General features: G+C 53.1%; 4 protein-coding genes across 4 annotated transcripts, besides 1 other annotated feature; 1 reads left to right on the forward strand and 3 right to left on the reverse strand.

The window, feature by feature from the left end:
* Window positions 1-533: 533 nt before the first annotated feature.
* PODANS_1_20730 (uncharacterized protein) lies at window positions 534-2,348 on the reverse strand (the record flags this gene model as incomplete). The annotated part of the gene is made up of 1 exon (XM_001902994.1): window positions 534-2,348. One exon carries the CDS (start codon window positions 2,346-2,348, stop codon window positions 534-536), a length of 1,815 nt encoding a protein of 604 aa, XP_001903029.1.
* A 3,044-nt stretch (window positions 2,349-5,392) lies between these two features.
* On the reverse strand, window positions 5,393-6,078 carry PODANS_1_20740 (uncharacterized protein; the record flags this gene model as incomplete). The annotated part of the gene is made up of 3 exons (XM_001902995.1): window positions 5,393-5,495; window positions 5,563-5,678; window positions 6,061-6,078. 3 exons carry the CDS (start codon window positions 6,076-6,078, stop codon window positions 5,393-5,395), a joined length of 237 nt encoding a protein of 78 aa, XP_001903030.1.
* Window positions 6,079-9,599: 3,521 nt separating this feature from the next.
* Window positions 9,600-9,732, reverse strand: a tRNA (tRNA-Met).
* Window positions 9,733-10,940: 1,208 nt separating this feature from the next.
* Window positions 10,941-11,282, reverse strand: PODANS_1_20750 (uncharacterized protein; the record flags this gene model as incomplete). Its single annotated transcript, XM_001902996.1, has 1 exon — window positions 10,941-11,282. The coding sequence occupies one exon, from the start codon at window positions 11,280-11,282 to the stop codon at window positions 10,941-10,943; it is 342 nt and encodes a 113-aa protein (XP_001903031.1).
* Window positions 11,283-18,097: 6,815 nt separating this feature from the next.
* Window positions 18,098-20,473, forward strand: PODANS_1_20760 (uncharacterized protein; the record flags this gene model as incomplete). Its single annotated transcript, XM_001902997.1, has 1 exon — window positions 18,098-20,473. The coding sequence occupies one exon, from the start codon at window positions 18,098-18,100 to the stop codon at window positions 20,471-20,473; it is 2,376 nt and encodes a 791-aa protein (XP_001903032.1).
* Window positions 20,474-21,399: the final 926 nt, after the last annotated feature.

Raw genomic sequence — 21,399 nt, forward strand, 5'->3', positions numbered from 1 at the left:
ACAGAAAAAAAAAAACAATGCTTATATACAAATTCCATCACAGACATCCTCCTGAAACAAGAGTTGTGATCAACAACTCCTTTATGCTAACATGCTATATTCCCGACCTTGCTCCCATGATGGCCCATCCCTAATTCCCATGACAGAGAGGCCTTTTCCCCCCAATGCCAATGCGCGCATGCTGCCGTATCTTTTATGTGTGTATCTCTTGACTTCTCCCGACCCCAACAAAAAAATCTATGTGATTGATGCTTTCCCCCAATGTCTTGCATGCAGCTGATGTATATATGATGCTTCTTCGTTTTTGTGTGTGCCCACCATCACCAGCCCGTTCCCGCTTCGAAAGTGGAAGAAATAAATGTTTGGAACAGTGGGGGGACGTGTTGCACAAAAGACACAAGAAAAAAGAACCCCGTATTAAAATAGGTACAGTGATGAATCATAGAAATCGTAAACACACACACTTTCGGATCGTCAGGGTGGCGGGCAGAGAAGAAAAAAAAAGAAAAAAAAAGAGAAGAAAAAAGGGGTATCTACCACCGAGACGACCCAAACGGGGCTCCAAAATTGTTGCTCTTCTTGATCTTGAGCGGGATCTCAAAGTCCTCTTCGTCGTCACCGCTCTTGGTGCTGCTGTTGTCCTTCTCGGTGGTGCTAGAGGCCTCGGATGTCTCAGACACGGAGGCGTCGGCCTGGGCCTCGGCCTCCTCGGACGAGTCGGCATCCTTGAGCACAGCCGGCAGGGAAGCCTCGCGGTCCTGAGCTACCTCCTCCAGCTTGTCGGACAATCTGCGAAAAAATATCTCGTCGTGGGCAGGCATGTTGCGCACCATCAACGGGCCTTTTAGACGGACGTCACCCTCGCTGGGCTCATAAACCTGCTCGGGGTGGTCATCCGCCGAGTCGGCATCGGTGAGCTGCTGTGCGATCTCGATAGCCTGCTGTTCCACCTGCACCGCGGCTTCAGCCTGGCCGAACGCACCGTCGCCCTGCTGAATGGTCGGCGTGCTTTCGCCGCTGCTTGTAGCGGTCGCAGCCCCGGATGATGCGACAGTGGTCAGAAGCGACAGGGAGTGACTGGGGGTGTGGCCGGCGTGCATCGTCAGACGGGCCGACTCATGGGCCGCCAAGACCTGCAACGTCTCAACCTTGGCCGCGCGTGGTGCTTTGGCTTCGTCTGATGAGTTTTGTGGGGAAGAAGACCGGCTAGACGCATTCGAACCTTCGACCGATGGACCATCTGTGAAGGTGGGCTTCTGAATGGCAGGCGCCTTGAGCGAAATTCCCTCCAGCTCTGGGATGATCTCCTGGATGTCGACAACCGGCACAGGGGTGCTGCCGTCGGTTTCGGATGCTGTGGCTGAGATGGGCGAAAGGCCGGAGCTTGGGATATGTCCAATGGAAATTCTCTCGGGGAGGGGTTCCAGAACATTCGATGCCGTTCGGAGCTGGGGAAGAGAGCTGTGCTTCAGTGCCGGGCCTGGCGATCCACCCAAGCTTGCCGTGTGGAAAACTGCAAGGTTCTTGGGGGCAGCGGGACCGTTGCTTCGAGACGAGTGGGAGCTCTTCATGCTCTCTGGTGATGCTTCCCAAGCCGCGCCTCCACGCAAGCCACTCACTGACGAGAAAGAGCCTTGGTCCGACAGGACGTTGCCGTTCCGTGGCGAGAGCATGTTGCCAGCACCGCCCAAAAGCTGATTCTGCAGGTGTTCGATTTGCTTGAGGAGGAGCGCCCTCTCAGTTTCCCACTCGGCGCGCTCCTCCTCCATCAATGCGCGCTCCTCCTTGTAGACCTCCTCTGCGCGTTCGCGGTTGGCCTCCATATACTTTCGCTCAGCTTCCCAAGCCTCTCGTATCCGTCCGTTCTGGGTGAGGAGTCGTCGAATCATGGAGGCTTGAGAGGCGCTGCTGTTGGAATCTGAAAGGGAGCGCGGGTGGCCACCGGGGCCGTTAAAGCTCAGTCCATGGATGGAGCCGCCGGTGGAATCCTGGCTGGACCGGGAGTTGTTTTCTTGGCCAGCTGGCGATGCTGTGCTCTGTCGCGCCTGTGGTGGGACGCTGCTGGATCGGTACTGGTCGTTCAAGATGTGCGGTGACAGGAACGACTGCGGGTGTGGACCAGGACCTCGAACACCTGGCGACAGCGGTGAATAGACGTGTGCTTTTGGGTAGCCGTGTATCCTCTGGTCGAAGTAACCGGCAGCACCTCGAGGCAGGGTCAAGGGCGATATGATGGTGGAAGAGGTATCGCTGGAGAGGGTGGTGGGAAAAGACTGGCGCACATCGGATTCCACGGCGCCAGAGGGCCAAAAGGCATCCGAGGGAAGTTTTGTTGCCAAAGTGGCCATGGTTGCTATCCAGATTCGGGTTTTCTTTCTTCTCTTTTTTTTTTTTTTTTTCGTAGGTTCGCAGGCAGTTGACGGGTTGGTGAAGATTAAAAAAAATAAAATAAAAAATAAAAAAGGCGCAATGGATAGCCACCAAAGGGTCCAGAATTGGCAAGGGGGCTCGCGGCTCTTTCTACTCTGGGGTTGATGTCATCCCACGATCTAGGTTCGGACGGTTGTGTACACCTTTTCGACTATGAACTGGGCTAAGGGCCGTTTTGGGTCCTCAGATGATTTGCTGCGGCTGCTCGACTTTTGTGACCTGTTGGCAGCGGGCGCGGCGTGGTTGGCAGGAGTGGAGTTGCGACTGCGACAAGTCGGCATGTGCTTTGGTGCAACTGGGGCATAAGGTTCCGGTCGAAGGGACGAGCGTGCCACGAGGCCCGAGAAGCTGGATACTTGGACGACTAAGATGTGGGTTTGGGCTTGTTGGTTTGGTGTGTTGTCGAAGAGAACAGCAGGTGGTCGAAACAGCTGGGCGGAAACGGCTGGGACCGTCAAGGGACAGAGAAGGAGAAGAGTGTCAGGGGGCCAGCAGAAGGATGGGAATGTTTGCGGCACGGGGGCATGGAGTTTTGAAGAAGGGACGTGGCAGGGTAGGCAGCCTTGTTCAGCTGCTTGGGGGGGGAGCACTCCTTGTCTGCCAGCAACCAGCTGAGAGGGTTGTGACGAAACACGCGACCAGAAAAGTGGGCCCTCCCGGCGGCATCTGCGGGTCGCATTCCCATTCAGCGGGGAGCGGCACTGCAACACAGAACCCTCAGCATATTTCCCCTCCCCCTCCCCCCCACGGCCCATCAGCCGGTTGGCCCAAGCGAAACCACGAGCGCGGCCTTCCAGTTTTTGGTTTGTCGTTGTGTTTCGTACAAGTATATGTATATTCATTTTCTATCTCGGATGCTACTCTTTTTGAACAACAACAGAACAGCATCTATCTGCCCAAAGACCGGCCGGCCGGCGGTACACAAATTCGCCGGACTCTGCCCGGCCATCCTTGACACTTGGCGGTGGCTTAGTGGGGACGGGCGGCAGTTGGGCCAGTTCCAAAAGGATACCGCCTTTTTGTCTGCTGAACAAACAAGGCAAATAGTGGAAACGCTTCCCATCTACAAAGGTCAAAGCAGAGCATCACCCGCCATCGGACCTGGCAGACTGATGTCGGATAGAGAGTCTCTCTGACTCTTCCACTGTAGAGTCAACCGGGGGCTTTGGGAGGGAAGAAGCTGCTGTGGATGTGTTGGCACCACACAACTAAACTCCTCGGTACAAACCGCCCCGGCAGTCAGCAAGGGTCTACCGACACTTTTTTTTGCCTTTGCAGCCGTTCCTGACAGCTGCAACCCCCAATCCGGCTTCGGGAGGCTTCATTGGCTGCCCTACTTTGTTTTAAACCCGATGTTGCTCTGTCAAAGGCCTGGTTTTCGGTCCGAAGCCGACCTATCAAACACCTAAACAAGACATCTGAAGCAAATCAAAACATTTCCAAATAGAAACAAAAGAACATCGTTTCTCTATCATCAAAACCCTAGTTCCCCCGAGATCGTGCTAGCGCAAGCAAAACTCCCGAAAGAGAAAAAGACCCCTGGTACGGCCGGGGTCTGATGCGGGGAGCGGCCCGCGGACGCCCAGTGGGATGATCTGGCCAATCACACGCTCAAAATGCCATCTTTGCCGGATCTGATTGGGCACAGCAGGTCCCAATCCATGTAGTGCATCTTTTCTCTGTTCTGTCGTTGCGGGGGTTGGATGCACCTTTTCGATAAATTCATGGTCACGAGGAGAGTTTATGAGCAGACTCACTCCCACGACTCGCAGACCGTCAATTGGCCCTCCCCCTCCCCTTCCCCCCCCCCCTCGTGTTTTCTCCGCATTTTGGGCAGCTTGAGAAATCGAGATGGCGTGTGTGCGTGTTGTGGGTGATTGTTTGTGGGTGATTGTTTGTGGGTGATTGTTTGTGGGTGATTGTTTGTGGGTGATTGTTTGTGGGTGAGGGGAACCAAAAATGGGGTTGCATCAACCAAAAAGATGCCGTGCGTTTTTGGGGTCTTTGCCCCCGACGATGAGAATGGAAGCGGAAGCTGCGGAAGGGTCCCTTTTTACATCAGGGTCTAGGACCCCTAGGGAAACTGTCAGTCCAGGACCCTGGGGAAACTGTCAGCCTAAGGCCGGAACCCGGACCGGAGTGTTTGTTTGCTGCTACCGAGCAGGTGCCACGCAGGTGCCACGCAGGTGCCACGCAGGTGCCACGCAGGTGCCACGCAGGTGTTGATCGTTATCCAGTTTATCAAGTTGATAAATCAACCGAGCTCAGCCCGCCACCGGTTTGGACTTGGCTGATGTTGGCTTGCTTGCTTTGGCAGAAGAAAAGAAAAAGCGCGCAAAAATGCCGGTAGTCGGATTGATGCAGGAGTCGGTCGGGCCTGCAGGGAGGGAGGGAGGGAGGGAGGGCTTGCACAGAATGCTTCTTGTCTGGAGAGGACCAACCACATGCTGCGGACTACGGCTGCGCCACCGCATGCTCTCTCCGAAGGAGAACATGTAGATGCTGTGGGTTGTCTGGCTACGGATGGAGGAAGAACTGCAAATGAATGTGGACACGGAAACAGGACAGAAGGCGAGGGAGTCACTGGACATTGGTCTCCCAAAAACCGCTGCAAGGAAAACACAAGGGACAAATCGAGATATGCTAGAGACACTCTCTGACTGGAGACATCGGGGCATCGAGGGGGATCGCAAGCAGGAGAACAGAACTTGGCACACTAGGTACGGATGTTGGGGAAGCTGATATCCGACATGCAGGTGTTCAACACAGTACAATTAGACGTCGGGCCATCAAACATGAGCCTTCCAAGACCAGCCACGAGATCTCAAAACAAGCACAAAAGCACTGTCAGACTCGAAATAGGCATCGAAAGCAGACAGCGAGAGGCATTCTGATCAGAAAAGAAGAAGCCCAGATTATTATTCCCACGCAACCATCCAGAGCCCGCCCGAAGCCAACCGCCTCAAGGGCGGGAGAAATAGCGCCCCATGGGCGAGTTAGGATCCAACATGAGGTTCAGGTGCGGCGGGTTGTCCTTGGTGAGGCAGTTGCCACAGATTTTGGGACTATACAGCAGAATCAGTCGACCAAGCATATCGAGGGACAAGCAAGGGGGAGAGCGAAAACACTCACGACTCCTCAAACTCCATAATCTTGGGCTCACACCTGGCAATTTTGCCATAGTGCTTGAACTTTTCGCAATACTTGGTCGCGAGCCAGCGCAGGTGGCCGCAGGCGAGGTACTCTCTCTGATCAGCGTTAGCACATGGGCCGTGGGGGCGTTCACGAGCGCTTGGTTCAACACGCGAGGAGGAGGGGGGCAGGAAGATTGTGGAACGAGAAACAGCACAAGCAAACGGACCGGACAGGACAGAGATGGAGACCTGCCCGGAAGCGAAGACGAGGAATACGGTACAGCAGAGGGACAAGATACAACAAAACGACAAAGCATGACGAGCATGATAACAGTGTGATGGGAGGAGGTCAACATCCACAAGAAAACAAAAACATAACAAAACAAGCGGCCGCGACTGGAATGGGACGACAGAACAACAGCCAGAAGGGCGAGAAAAAACCATACGAGAGCCAAGCAAGACTGGGAGAAGGAGAACAAAGATTTTGAGGGCATACCTGCTTGTACTCGCACATGATGGAAGATTATCCTGTGACCTGGTGTGGTATGGTTCAGGGTGCCTGAGTGAGTGGTGAGCGTTCGAGAGATTCGAGAGAGGTGTAGAGTCTGCTGAGCGAGAGAAGTGTTTGGGTTGTTGAGCGAGAGAAGTGTGTTTGGGTTATTGAGCGAGAGAAAAAGTGTTGACGGTCTAACGCGGGGTACTCCTTACACTCGATATTCAGGGCAAAGTCGGTCTCAGAGTCGCTCTGGAAGGAGAGCGGTGTTGAGGGGCTGTTTGAAGGGCGGTGGTATAAGGCGGTAAGGCGACGAGAATTATGACCAGCAACTGACCCATAAATGAGTGTTTGTTGGAAGGACGAGTGATAGAAGACACAACCGCTCTGGAGAAAGGTGATTCCCTCACACTCTGGACGACCGGACGTCTCCCTCCATTTATCATCATCAATATGGTGAGTGGGATGGAGGGGCTGATAGAGGGCGGCAGGATCGCCATGCCGGTTTCTTTTTCCGCCGAGACAGCGGATAGCCTTCCTGTTGGTGGATAGCTGTCAGAAGAAGCAACGCAAGCAAGGGAGAAAAAAAAACTTGAACTCAAACCGACTTGGTATGTGACGAAACATTTCACTCTGCCTCGCCCAACCGCATCGCTGGCTTTGTCAAGTAAAGACCACTCACCAATGATGTTTGATAGTATCACGAAGCAGAACTGAGACTCAAAGCCGATCAAGTCTTCTGGCCACACCATCATGACCACCCAGAGCAAGAAACAAACAAGCTCTTCGGGCCGTCATGGAAGCACTCGGCAAACTACTTCTCCGGACTCACATCTCACCTCCCCGTGGTTGCTTCTTCTTGCTGAGCTGAAAAGTGACTGGCGAGAAAGGGCGGCATGTCAAGTGCATGCCGACATGGTGCGCCGTGCTTGTTTCGGTTCAGGAGAGACGATCCGATACCTGCAATAACAGATAGCAACCAGCTCGGCCAGCTGTTTCGGACAAGTCATAAGGGTGCTCACCGCCGGTGCGCCTGCCTAGCTCCCCGTCGAGCTCTGAGTCGTTCGCGCTGGGACGGGCCACAAGACAAGGCGTTCTAGGTCTTGCGGTGCTCGGACACAAAACCTCCTTGCCTGCCGCTTCTCGCCACCTTGCTCTAAATGCGGTGGCTTTATGCTCAATGTCTTTCTCAGTCATGGGGCAAACGGCCAGCACGTGAAGGGTTGGCGGTGAGGTGCTACAGTGTCACGGCTGTCATCCGTCAGAACAAGGCAATTGTTGCACCAAACAGTCAACCATTTGGACGATGGCCAGTCCAGCTTTCATCACTGTCAAGCAAAGTAACCTTGTCTTCTTCCCTCGTTCACAAGTCTAGGCCGGCAAAGCTCACCTGCAAGTTCAAGCTTCAAGAAGCGTGGTGATGACCGATCAACCATCTGCTGATCTGCGCGCATTGAGCACAGTGGCGCAAACACAGCTATTCTTACTCTCAGACTTTTTGCTATCGAGTTCTCCTGATTTCGATTCCTTCGGCCCCAGTCACATTTTCCATGTCTCTTTCCCTCATTCTCTCACATCACCCAAAGAACCCCCCAGTCAGCCAACTTGGAGCACGCCATTGATTCGTGGTCGACACTTCCACGATTGCTTAGCGTGTCCCGACATAGGTACAAGGCAAGAAGAGAAAAATCAGTCTGTCGCGAAGGGCACTGCTGCATGGAATCACCTGGACAGAGCTTCTGGAAGGTTTGCCTTGCACGACTTCATCTACGATGGCTTTACCGCTGGAGGATACGGATAGCTGATGCGACGGGTGGTGGCATAAGGGCCAAGTGCTGACCATGCTGTGCTCTCACGCCGTGCAGACAACAAAAGATAAAGTAGAGAGAGGTATCTGTTTTTTTATATGATTCTTACATGCCTAACTGCAGACCGAGCCTAGCAAAACCTCTTGGCAAAGGTGACTCTCGGGCTCTCTAGAAGGAGTGTCTTGCCAAGGGTGGTGATACCTGCCCGTCTGAGGAGGTGAGAAGAGAGCTTGCGCAAAAGGCTTTCGTTCATACTCACCCACCGCTAGCAAGACTGTAGATAACAAAACCGACAGGAGGGTTCTACGAGAACTTGGAAGGTATGACAGTATGACGGTATGACCCAGCATGGATCTATTAAAACAATAGTCACCCCGAACGCGAGTGTACCACCTGCCAAGAGACTCCCTGTTGCTCAACAGTCCTCATCCCAGGTGTATCACCTGCCAAGAGGCTCACCGCGCCGCTGTTCGGTCTTCTCTCGTAGAAAGATTGCAGGTGTAACACTTGGCAAATCTGCTGTGAAAAAAGATGAAAATACCGAGTGCCGTCTTGGCGGGCTCTTTTTTCTTGTGTTTGTCATTTTCAGAGGGGTTGGGTTACTCAGAGGACAAGGCAGTGTGAAATGTGAGTCTTTGGGTTGAGATGGGAAGTCTGTATCAGTCATAGGTATTCCAGATAAGAATGACAAGGTAGGTACTTTAAGTGCTGTCGGGGTAGAGAAACCATCGTGGCTCTGTCAAGCTATTCTGTGTAGATAGGCTCATGTTTCAGGGGCGATGCTTTTGACGCGTGGATCACATACGCGGTCAATAACAGGGCTTGAAGCAGAACAATCCTCTGGTTCGTCTTGATTTGGTCCTGTATTCTGTATTGGGTGGGACACAAAACTTGGTAGCTTACGTCTGTGCGGTCTATCACAGAGGCCGAGTCGTTCAGTACCTATGCTATCACCTCGTCAGCAGCGGCGATGATTTGCTGTTCGCAGCTTCGGCGAGGCTTCAGATAGCTGGGTAGCTGTGAGCTGTTCTCGTGTAAAGCGGCAATAGTACTCGAAAGGTACTCAAGGGTAGTCTTGAGAGTTCTTGTGTATGTAGGTGGAACATAGAATGGCTCATGAGCTGATTGGCAGTATGGCATTTGTTCAGGGGTTCTGAGTTCGAGCAAACATATATCACTTCCAAGGCAATACATAGGTACTTTTTCCAAGTTCTGAGGAGTACAGCTATGACCACATAACAATGCTGTCTCAGTATCTTAAGTCTCAGGAGCAGGCAAGGTGTTGGGAGAATCGCTGACTACATATGCAGTGATCGTTATACCTGCATTAAAGACTCTTAACCGGTGACCACGTCTCGAGACTGGGGTCTTCTTCATTCTTGATCGAAAAAAACCAGGAAATAGTCTGCGAACAGGCCCAGGCCGACACTTGTGTTGTACAGCAGAATATTTTTGAGTCTGACCCCGAGAAAAGAGCAGCGCCTTTTTTGGTAAACCCTAGAAGGAAAAGGGGTAAGAGCAGTGCTCAAATGTAATGGAAGCAATGTAATGGAAGCAATGTAACGGAAGCAATGTTATGTTCTTTGAAGGGAACACATCCTTCCATAACAAACACCACAAGGTAGCCACCCAGAAGAAGAGATGTAGCTAGTAACTAACTAACTAAACAACACCAACAGAGACAAAAAAGAAAAGATAAACAAACACTCCCCTCGGACCAGGGAACCAAACCATTGGGAACTGTGAGGCTCGAACTCACGACCTCAGGATAACTCTGATGTTATGCAACCAGATCATATTTCTCCTTGTCATCAAATCTGACAATTTTCATATGAGACCTGCGCTCTTCCAACTGAGCCAAGCTCCCTGTTTTCCTGTCATGTTCTCCTCCCTTCAGAAACTTTTCTCATAAAGCTTTTCCCACTTCTCCTCACAACTCCCGAGTCAGTCCGGTAGACTCTCCCTCCCAAGCCCCCCAGGTGGAGAAAACCAGGACTTGTTCCCAGGATAGCGCCTCTTCTTCCCACCGGCATCTGCTCTTATCCAACCTCGTTGGCTTTTCTTGCCAACACGCAACCCCCCCCCCGTCCCCCCCAAAAAAGAAGACAGGGGCCAAACTCACCCAGAATGACTGGAGATCAAACCATGAAACGTGGTCGCGTGATACTCGACACTCCTTGTTCCCCCCTTTCCTGCCTCGCCATGCAATGTGTCAAGGTGTTTTGGACAGCTGTTCTTCTGTCTACCATCGACATCAACAATCAAACCTTGCGTGGGGGGGGGGGGGGGGAACACAAAACCACCAACACTTGCTTACTTATCCCGCTGAGGCTTCCTCAAATCTAACCTGACACGTGCTGCATATCTCAACCTTGATAGGGCCATTTTATATCCTTCAAAACCCCCTTCCAGAACTTCCCAGAAACCCGGGAAACCCATCACCTGTCTCTGAACGTCCACGCACCTGCCATGTACAAACTCACATGCATATATGCCCCCCCCCCTAACATACCGACCTTTGCCTACAGTGGGTTGGAATTGTACGTAAAAACAAAATCCTTTCACAGATCTGCAATCCTCCATCGTGACTAATCGGCCTTCTTTTTTTATTTAATTTTTTATTTAATTTTTTATTTAATTTTTTATTTAATTTTTTATTTAATTTTTTATTTAATTTTTTATTTAATTTTTTATTTAATTTTTTATTTAATTTTTTATTTAATTTTTTATTTATTTAATTTTTTTATTTCATTTTATTTTATTTTGTTTCATTATTCTTGATTAAATTTTCATTTTTTATGATTTTTTTTATTTTATTTTTTTATGTAGTTTTTGTGTTATTTTTTTTTTATTTTTTTTTTCCATTTTATGGTTTTTTATTTTTTATTTATTTATTCATTTATTTTTTATTTTTTACGTACTGTAGAGACCGAACAAAAGACGGCTAGCTATACATAAAACAAAATAACCGGACACCGGTTTCCCCCCCCCGGTCCCGTGTGTGCAGCCCCCACCACACTCCACCTTGAACAACAACATCACCATTCCCGGCTTCGGTGGTAGGCTGAACATTCATCACCCCATTCCCATCATCATCATCACCATCATCATCATCATCCATCGCAACTTCGGGGAGTCGGGGTCCCGGGTCTTACCCTGGTCCGTGGTTTTTGCATCTGCCGTGTTGTGGGATCCACTCAGACCCGCACCCGGAAGGAGGGGGGGAGGAGGGCCAAGGACTCGCTCCCGTCGCTCGCTCGTTCGGGCGGTTCGGACGGGATCGCGCGGTAAAGAGCGGCGGCGGATGAAATGATAAAACTTGTGTGTGTGTGTGTGTGTGTGTGTGTGTGTGTGTGTGTGTGTGTGGATATCTGATGGGTATGAGACACTAGGCTCTACGATGTGGAAAACCAGCATCACAAGGAGTTTCTCCCAAAGATGGCAATGGGAATAGTAAGGGTAAATGTCTCTTCTTGGCTGGTAGGTTGAGTGAAAAAGATGCAACCCAAGAAGTCTTGATGACCCTCTTTGTCAACTTGCTTGTTTGGCAAATTCAGATAACACAAGCTTCCACCAGTCGTGATCAAATCACAAAAGTACGTATGAAACCTCCACCCCCCCCCCCCCAAAAAAAAGAACCAAGAAACCGAAAGAATTGTGAATCGCGGCTTCTATGGTGGTTCGCTTTTCCCACAACGCGACAGAAAGGACGGCGATTTCAGACGCTTCCACGTAGCGCAGCAGCAGCAGCTGAATGGTGCCGCCGGTCAGCGGACCCGGCAAAGACGGCACGGCGGGAATAACAAAAGGAGCCCAAGGCCAGAGGGGGGCGCACGACTTTTCCGACAAAAGCTTAGCATCCTGTCTTGGGGACCACCAAGCAGATGGTCGGAAGCTTGTCGGGGTCACCTCGCGTCATCACCACCTCCGGCCACTCATCGGGCGTGCTTGGGGCGGCAGGGCGTTCTTTGGGGTCCTCGGGGGCGGGGGGGGGGGGTTGTTGGGGTTGGCTTCCAGCTGTGCAAACCTGCTCGCTACGTCAGCCGGCCTCCGGGTCGGCGAAAATATGATGGGGTGTGCCATCCGTCCCGCGATGTTGTTCCTCGAGGATCCGAGCACCTGGGCTACCGGTCTTTTTGGGCTTGGTCCGAAGCTGTGTCAGCATCCCATCTCGATATCCCAAGATCATATGTAAATGTCAAGAAAAAAAGGGGTCCTGGGTTGACCGTCTTGGCTTCCTTGCCAAGCGACGGAATACCGATGCCAAGTGGTTCACGGCGTCCTTGTTCGGCTGCAGGTACCGAACTCCTCGATAAGTTCCGCAACAGACGAATGTGAAAGCTTACGAATGCCCTGGTGTTTGCTGGCGTTGGCTTGGTCGTGGCAGAGGGAGCAAAAAAGCTGGCTAGCGGTCAAATGATGCGACTAGTTGGCAGCTAACTACAGCAAAGTATCCAGTACATCTGGCACTTGACGCCTGGGTCAGCCCAATCCCGAGACGAACCAGATAGGAGAGGTGGATGGCGGTTAGCCCTGTCCCAAACAACATGCAAACACACATTGCGTGCGGGATTTTCCATGTCTATCATGATGTGCTGGTCATGCTGGCTGAACTTCAACTTGCTGATATCAGACCATGTTCGTTGCCATGTTGGGAAAGTTCAGAGTGCCAAAGGCCGTCGTGGAACGCTTGGTTCCCTCTACCCTATTGCATGGTAGAGCCAATCAGACCGCCCAGACGGGGCAGGTTCCATGTCAGGGGCACTGGGAGGGCATACAGAGGTTTGAAAAGGGCAGGCTCCCACGAGCACGAGGGAACTTGGAATCCAAGATGGTCTCCCGTCCGTCACTTGTTCTCCATTGCCCAAGACGCAGAGGGGTGAGTTCGTTCTGGAGACGAGTTCACGCACCAGAGCGGCATCCACACGGCTCCTCCCATCCAAGAGGACGGAACACCTCCTCTTCTCCTTCCGTGCCCACACCCCCTCTCCCCATCATTCACATCTGCCATGTTTTGGGTCGTACTTGGGGAACGGATGGCTGATCAGGAAGGCCTTTGTACACCCTGAGCGCGGGGAAAAAAGACTCAAGCCACGAAGCATACTATCGCGGACACAGCAGGACGCATCCGTTGCCGTGTGAATCATGCGGGCTCTGACGAGGTCTTGAGAATACTGCTTCTCAATTGGCAACAGCCCATTGGTGTTTTTCAGTCGACCAGTCCTGAGCGGCAAGCCTCGACTGCCTTTGATGTCCCAATCCTGGTCGATATCGAACCCGACGTCGTTTGAAGAGCGGGGAAACAAAAGCAATGGAGGGGAGGGGAATGAACAAGCCTTTCTCGGCATCGCCTTGCAAGGGTGTCTGTCAGGCCTTGGGCTTGGGACAGGCCGACGCGAAAGAGCGAGCAGAGTGACGCGCCGGTGAGCGTCCAAGGATCGGTGAAGGCTTGCCCCTTTGCAGCACGATCGAGCATATCGACTCAAACCGAGACAGACGAGGCGCAAGAAAGCAATGCCCAGACGGGAGATCGAAACGCCAAGACAGTCTGACGAGCTTGGGAGTTATCTCGACCTATCCAAGCCGGTCGATGTGCCGCCTTGTGTCGCTGGACCACCGCGACCCTGCGGAACATCGATCTGCTGGCTGGACCGGGAGAAGAGTGAAGTTATGATGCTGATTATCCGTACCCGGTCTCTTCCGCTCTCCTACCACGCGGCAGATTTCATGGACGGCGTGATGGGCGTTTCGGCGATGGACTGTTGGCTGACGGGGCCGGAGATGTTTCTTCCCATGGCTGCTGAAGTGTGCGAGTGTGTGGCTGCCAAGCCGCTCCCCTTCTGACAGGGAAAAGAGGTCCGCATTTAGCAATTATATGGTAATAGCATTTTGCTACAAACTGCACGGGGCGGCAGGTGTGGTTGGTGGGCGGCAGAAAGTGTCTGTTGCAATTGACGTCGTTTTGGGAATGCTGCAGATGCAGTGCATCACAAGCGAGCCAGTCGATGGGAAATCATGGAGAAGGAACGTGGGGGAAGCGATAACAGGCTCCACTCGCCCTCGGAAAATCGAACGACGATTTTCTTTGGTGACGGGCTTTCCGTTTTGGGCAGAATTGCGTAGCTGGAGTTTGGTTGACCAGTTCTGCGCTCCATTGGAATGGATGTGGTGTCAAGGTAAGGTCCGGGATGGCTTGTGCGTCCGGCCGGTGAAGCGTGTTTGAAAAAGTAACTGGCGGAAACGGATGCCGAAGGGGAGGGCCGCTCGGAGAGCACGCGGTGACGAACGCCGAGCCCTTGGCAACGGCTCGTTGCGCTTGAGTACCTGACATGCCATAAGAAGGCCAGGTCGCCGCCGGGTTGCGTACCAGAATGCCCGATAGTTTGTGTCGTTGCCTACCACGCTTTTGTTCCATCAATTATTCCTTGCGTCACGCCCCACGAGCAGAGAGACCACAGCGGTCGTTGGAAGATGTCCCAGGAAGCTGGATATCTTAAGTAAGCAACACACGACAAGGTGAGACCTGAATTCGGATAACCGGGGCCCACTGTACGACGATAAAGCGGCCCCCCCCCCTCCCATCAATCGATCAACCGGCAACTCACTGGCCAGCTTGAGTGAGAATCTAGATTCCTGACGGGCTGAGAGAGGCTGCACAATGTAACCCGTCTGTTTCTGAACTTGAACCTGCCGTTTTCCGTGTGACGGGTTTGCTGAAAGAGGAGGCTGAACTTTATTCTCACGGCCGGCCTTGTGGGACCTGCTGGCGGCGGCGGAGAGTGCCAAATGTCGCGTGCTGACTTGCCCTGAGAATAAAGACAATCCACATTCAGTGCCATGACACAAGACAATGACGCCCCCAAATCCATTGATTGCAACCCTGTCCGTTTTCTTTTGGTCACTTTGTGTTCTTGAAGGAGCGATAACAAGTTTCCAACTGCAGCAAATGATGCAATGCCGCCGCAAGATTCCCGCTCTGTTTCTTCTGATCAACATGTAATCCCGACCGAGATCAGCCTTCGGCAGGTCGTCGGGATGCACTGGGATGTTGTCGGTTGTTGATGAAAGCTGTTCTTGAAGAGACTCGAGAAGAGGACACCACCACCACCAGCCTTGCCTTGGTGCCCACTAGCCCGGCCGCACAAGGGCAGGGTAAGCGGGGTAGCCTCCCCCCTTTCCCGTTAGGAGTGAGGTTATTCTCGCTGCAGTTCTGCTGAACAACGGGCACACCACCAGACGATGACGCAAGTCGGCCTTGCAGAGGTCTCAAGTCCTCGGCAGGGATTCGCTCAATTGGGAAAAGGGCATCCATCCGTTGCTTTGGTTCTCGAGGTTGGAGTCTCAAAGCTGAAAATGGCTGGCATTTGAAACATGCAAACGTGCTTTCTGGCTGCCCAAAATACGCGTACCCATTGCTAATCACGCTCAGTGTGTCTGATATCAACTAACGACATGTACAAGGTGAGGCCTTGAGGAGCCACAAGAAAAGGTAAGAAAGAGAAAAAGAGCCGAGATCATCGATTGCGTTTGTAAACGCAGTTCAGAGACCCCGCCAAGATGACAGTCCCGATGCAGCCATCGCGCTGGCAAAACCGCCACCCTGCTTTCCTCCGGGTATAGTGCAGTTCGATCTGCGATCAACAACATGGAACGCTCACAACAAAAGCCGACTCGCAGATGATATTGCGGCATATTTAGGAGGAGGGCTTGGTAATTCCTCGAGTCCTTGGCGCAGTGTATACGATAGGGTAGGTTTCAAAGCCGACTGCTCCGACATGCTCCAAGAGAGGGGGGTTCCTCTAATAAAAGAGATGGCACAAAGCGAGAAATCAAGATAGATACTTGGGCCAACAAGTGAAGCTATCCCATCCCGTCTCTCCGTCTGCGATTTCTAGAAAAGCCACGAGAAGCGGAACAGACGAACAAGGTAACAAATGTGCCCCGCCATCCACCACCACACACCCCCCCCCCCCCCCCCCCTCTCCCCGCAACAATTCCTCATCCTCGGCCTCTCGGCGCCTGGTGGGGGTGGAGCCTCCATGCCACCAGCGGAGTCTTTTGTGCCCGGTACGTGCGCAGGTTCCAGCCGCTGATGTCGTGCCTGTTGTCACGGGCAGGGGACTCCCCTAAGGCCGTTCTGGTGTAAGTTGAGATGATTTGAAAACTTTGAAGAAACGAAACGATTGCAAGAGACAGCCAAGAGATTTGTGTGATGATGTTGAGTACGAACAATCAGGGCATGACTTTCTCGACCTCATGGCGGCTCAGAACAGGCTAGGACTCAGCTGCCCAAACGGTTCAGGCCATGTGAGGTTATAAGCCGGCGGTCAGGAAGATGCTTTGCCGCTCTCTGTCGAGAGCACTTCCTACAACCTGGGCGCTTGGGCGAGGGCACGAGAGAATGACTGCAGCATCACCGGGCTTGGGCTGGCAACAACGTTGAGGTTTTTGAGGTTTTTGAGGTTTCATGGCATTGCTTCAATGCAACCTTCGTTCCAACAGTGCAGGCCTGTTGCCCGGCAGCCCATTGGACGCTCACAAGTAGCCCTCACGGCGAGGAGCTTTTCTGGTGTCACTTGCTCACACCCCGCCCCCCCCCTCCAACACTTGTTTGATGATTCCACCGTTCTAATTGCAACACGCAGGCGTGCGGAGTGCATCGGGGGAAGCATATCAGCGAAATCACTGGTGGTGAGGTCTGTGGACCCCCTTTGCGTCTGCAATCTCAGAGCGGCCGAGGAGGTAGGTACACTGTACAGCCGCCTACGATTCAGGCCGCTTCCCAACTCAGTCAGATACCGCCGCGAGGTTACTCGCTACAACCTCTCTTCGAGTTGCGGTTGCATTTTGAATATTTTGATTGTGTGAGCAAAGACGTCTTCGGCCGCATTGGATTGAGCTACAGTGTGCCCGTAGCATACCATGTACCTAGTGAGCATGAGAGATGAGAGACGGGACACACACAGAGCAACCTGAAAGGTAAGGTTGCGTCTCCGAGTCCGCTCTGGCTGGGGTTGAGGGCTTCCAGCTCGAAATTATCCAACCTGCGGTTATGTGTTGAGCGGAATGGAGGGGGACCCCGCTGTGGTTAAGCAAAGCACCCCAGTCCCCATGGTCCCCAGCGGGTTCCATACAGCCACCCTGGACCACCTAAACGAACGTGCGCTAGCGCTAACACTCACCCCCACCACCCCGATCGCCCAAAAACCCTCAAGAGCGACCCCCCCGGGATCCTGTTGCCCGCAGCTGTCCATCCGTCCCATACATTACCAAACCGTCTTGTCTTCTTGAGCCAAAAACTCGTTTTTCGAATCTTTTCCCCTTTCGAAGCCGACCCATCCCGCGATGTCGTTATAGTTTCTGGCCCACGGGCACATCAACCTTCTTCTCTCTTGCTCTCTCTGTCTTTCTCTCTCTCTCTCTCTCTCTCTCTCTCTCTCTCTCTCTCTCTCTCTCTCCATTCCTGGCCGAACAACACAACACCTTCCCATGCGAATCGACCGCCAAGAAGCGCGAGAGACCACCGGTATTTAAACGTGTAGATCTCGGCCGTTTTGGAGACTTGGACCACAGCGCCACGCCCTGCTACAAGCTACACAGGGCTACACAAATCTCGCCGTGCTCATTGAGACAGGCTTGGCAGGGAACGACCAGACAGACAGAAAAGATTGCTTCGTGGTCGACTTGCGCGGCCCTGCACATATATACACCACGGTTTTGCCGGTGAACCTTCTTGTGAGCGCCTTTGCTCCCGCAAGCGTCCGCCAAAAAAACCGCAGCAGTGAGCCGCCATCGCTGAGTTCCCAGTTGGCTGATTAATAACGCGAGAAGAAGAAAAAAAAAACAAGAGGGTCCTTTTCCAAGCAGAGGAAAAAGGTGGTGTGTGAGCCCCTACCTGCAGCTCGAAGCACCCAGAACCAGACAGGCGTCTTTCTGGCCGTTCCAGCAAGAATACCCTTCAGGCATATAGGATCGATCGGTTACGCCGAGAGTGGTGGTTTGGTGGTCCCCCAGATAAGCCAGTGGTGTACCTTACACTATACATGGTTGAAGCTGGATTTCCGGCTCTCTGGCTACTCAGAACCCCTCGTGCCCTGTGCAGCCCGTCCGTCCACCCCGCTGTGGTTGCGTTCAATCGCACGCTAAGTGGCGGCCAGACAAGCCGGCTGGCTTTTTGCGTGCCGCTCGTCTGCTCCCGTTGCGCTTTTTATCGCACTACATAATCGGTCACAATGGCGACCATCTCAGCGCTGACTGCTGCGGCTACGCAGACGTCCTCATTAGGTATCTTCACCCTCTTTGATTTAAGCTACCAACGGCTCCCCCCTTGTTCTGCCACTTCTGCTTCTGCTTCTGCTTCTGCTTCTTCACCTTCCCTTCCTCTCCCTCACCTTAGTCAAGAAAGCCTTGTCGTCAACCGAACATTCTGCTCAACTTTTCTCTCTCCAGACCCGTCCTCTGTGCGTCCCAATTCCGACAGGTCCAGCTACTCATCATCGCCACGCCAATATCCCACCGAGCTTACAGATCCCATTCTGGAAGAGGGTGATGAGACCGACAGCGAGGTCGCCAACGAACCCGTCACTCCCGTGAGTGGCCGTCAGTCTCAGGATTTTCAAACGCTTGCCACTCACGAAATCCATCCGGACGTGGCCCAGGAACAGGCCGACCAAAGCGTCGCCTCCTTTCCAGCCGTGCGGGCCGGCACCACGCCCGGCTCCAAGCCGCCCCTGGTGCTGAATACTGACGGTGATACCCCGCCGAGAGCACCCCCCAAGAGCTCTTCCTCGTCCGTTATTTCCAACACCCAAACAACACCTCGTGCTGCTGAGCCAGCAACGCCGCCGCCGCCCACCGCCGCCGCCTCCTCGGCCGACCAGGATCCCGCCGCACACCCTCACACCAGGCGGCCCACTTTCAGCAGCTCGTCTCTTCGTCGCAACATGTCGAGCTTTCTCAAACGTGTCACGCATCCGGACAAGTCTGACGCCGTCAGTGGTGTCGGATACTCGGAGCACCCGGTGCACGAGAGCGGACGAAAGGTGCCAGTTCGAAGGTGGTCCATGAACAGGAGTTCGGCTACTACTCGCTCCAACACTCCGCCCTCGCCGGGATCGCCTGTTGAGATGGCTATCCGGAGCAAGGAGCAGGCGTCGACGCCAACCGTGCCCAGCTCCGACGAGTTTGTCAAAAAGAAGCCACGTGCTTCGACCAACTTTTTGCGCTCCCGCCCGCATGTTCCGAACAATGCTGAACTGCAACTCAGACGTCGCGCGAGCAGTTTTGATTACACCAATCAGGAGAAGGTCCTCGTTGCCTCCACGCCACACGGCCCGGTCAACGTTGAGAAGATCGAAAGGCAGATCTGGGAAATGCCCGCGGAAACCGGCACCGGCCTCAAGGCTCGCCGCATGAGCGTGAGCTTGCCTGATGATTTCGTGGTCGACGTGGTCGAGCTGCAGTCGGAATTTGAGTACGAGAACAAGCTGCTCGGCCGCCATGCAAAGTCGGTCGGCAAGGGCGGTCACGGCAAGGTCAAGACGATGGCCAGGAAGGGATGCCCCGCCGAACTCGTTGCGGTTAAAGAATTCCGCCGCAAATCGCGCCTGGAGACGGTGGAGGAGTACGAGAAGAAGATCAAATCCGAGTACACCTTATCCAAGAGTCTGAACCACCCCAACGTGGTCACGACATTTCGACTCTGCATCGACCACGGCCGTTGGAACCACGTCATGGAGTTTTGCTCGGAAGGAGATCTGTACGGGCTGGTGAAGGAGGGTTACCTCAAGGGCGACGACAAGGAGAAGGACCGTTTGTGTCTCTTCAAACAGCTCGTTCGGGGTGTGCACTATCTCCACTCCAACGGCATCGCGCACCGAGACATCAAGCTCGAGAACCTCCTCATCACCAGCGACAGCGCTCTCAAGATTGCAGACTTCGGCGTTTCTGAGGTCTTTTGCGGCTCGCACCCCGGACTTAGAGAATCTGGAGGCCAGTGCGGCAAGAACATGGGCGAAATACGTCGCTGCGCGCCCGGCATCTGCGGCAGCATGCCTTACTTGGCACCTGAGGTGCTGAAGAAGGAGGGTGATTATGACCCTCGTGCCGTGGACGTGTGGAGTTCGGCCGTGGTCATGCTTCATTTGGTTTTTGGTGGTGCCATCTGGCAGAAGGCGCAGGAAGGCGATAACTCCGCCGCCAACAAGAATTTCAACGAGCTTGTCCGTGGGTGGACGCAGTGGAACGCATCACACAAGGACGCCGAAAACCCGGCCATCACCGAGATGGACTATCCCAAAGTCAAGGCGTTCGACTTTGGCGTCAGACCCCCCGCCCTCCGAAGAGTTCTCCTCCAGATGCTCAACCCAAACCCGGACCAGCGCACCTCGATCCACGACGTGGTCAACAACCGGTGGGTCAGGAACATCGAATGCTGCCAGAAGGCCGACAACGAAGAGGCCGACCCGGCTACCACCATGATTGACGCATCCAAGAGCGGCTGTCTCATTCGTAGCGGGGAGAAGCTTTTCTGCCACAACCACCTCCCCCCGAAGAAGCAGTTCACCTCTCATTCTCTGGGAAAGATGCCCGGTAGTGTTGGGTACTGAGAGATTTGTTTTAGTTATGCATGCTTGGCTTGGCAGGTCGGCGAGGAATTTTCTGCGACACACATGCACTGGCGTTACACACGGATCAGGGGATTTGTGCACCACAGCATAGCGGTTGTTTGGGCGGTCCAGTTTTTTATTTTATTTTTTTTTTACACGATGCTTGGCGTAGGGAGGAGCGAGCAATGGCGGTCTTTGCCGAGTTGGTTCAACGGCTTTTCAACCACATCGATTCCACACATTCACGCATTCATCCAACCATGACACCCCAATGGTTTCTACTTAATCAATCGACGACCGTCAGGCGCGGGACGAGGGAAGACAAGGGGAGAGAGGGCTTGGCAAGAAGCACAGTACATATATGTCTGAATGCTGTTATAAAGCCTCGAACGGGAGACATTTTGGGAGGCAGGCGATTAGTCTCAAAGTTTCGGGCGGCGGACGAGGGCGGCCGTCTGAACGAGGTAACTTTTCATGACTCGGATGGAGCTCTATTTTTCCCTCAAAAGGAATACGAGGCCAAGGGAGGTGAATTATCATAACACCACACACACACACACACACCACCCACCTATAGTGCCTCTTTATCTAGAAAGAGTGCCCCTTCCTGTTTTCAGTTATTCTCTTTTTCTTTTTCCCTCCTGGTTTTCCCGATTAGACAAAAAATAATTCTATACTGTTAAACTATACAACATTTATCATCATGGTATCCCCGGTTTTTTTTTTCTCGATCTGGTGAATGTGAGGTTACTGTGTAAACGGTGATGCATGTGCCAAGGGGGACTTGGTCATGGTGGAACCGTCGGACAAAAGGCGAATGAAGAAAAGGCGGGGGAGTTATCAAACGTCAGTCCTGACTTGACCAAGGTTGGTATCCCGCCGCCGCTGGTTGTATTACCCAGCTTTTGCTAGAGTGCGTCCCTTCC

The sequence above is a fragment of the Podospora anserina genome, chromosome 1 (assembly GCF_000226545.1).
Source record: "Podospora anserina S mat+ genomic DNA chromosome 1, supercontig 5".
Lineage (NCBI taxonomy): Eukaryota > Fungi > Ascomycota > Sordariomycetes > Sordariales > Podosporaceae > Podospora > Podospora anserina.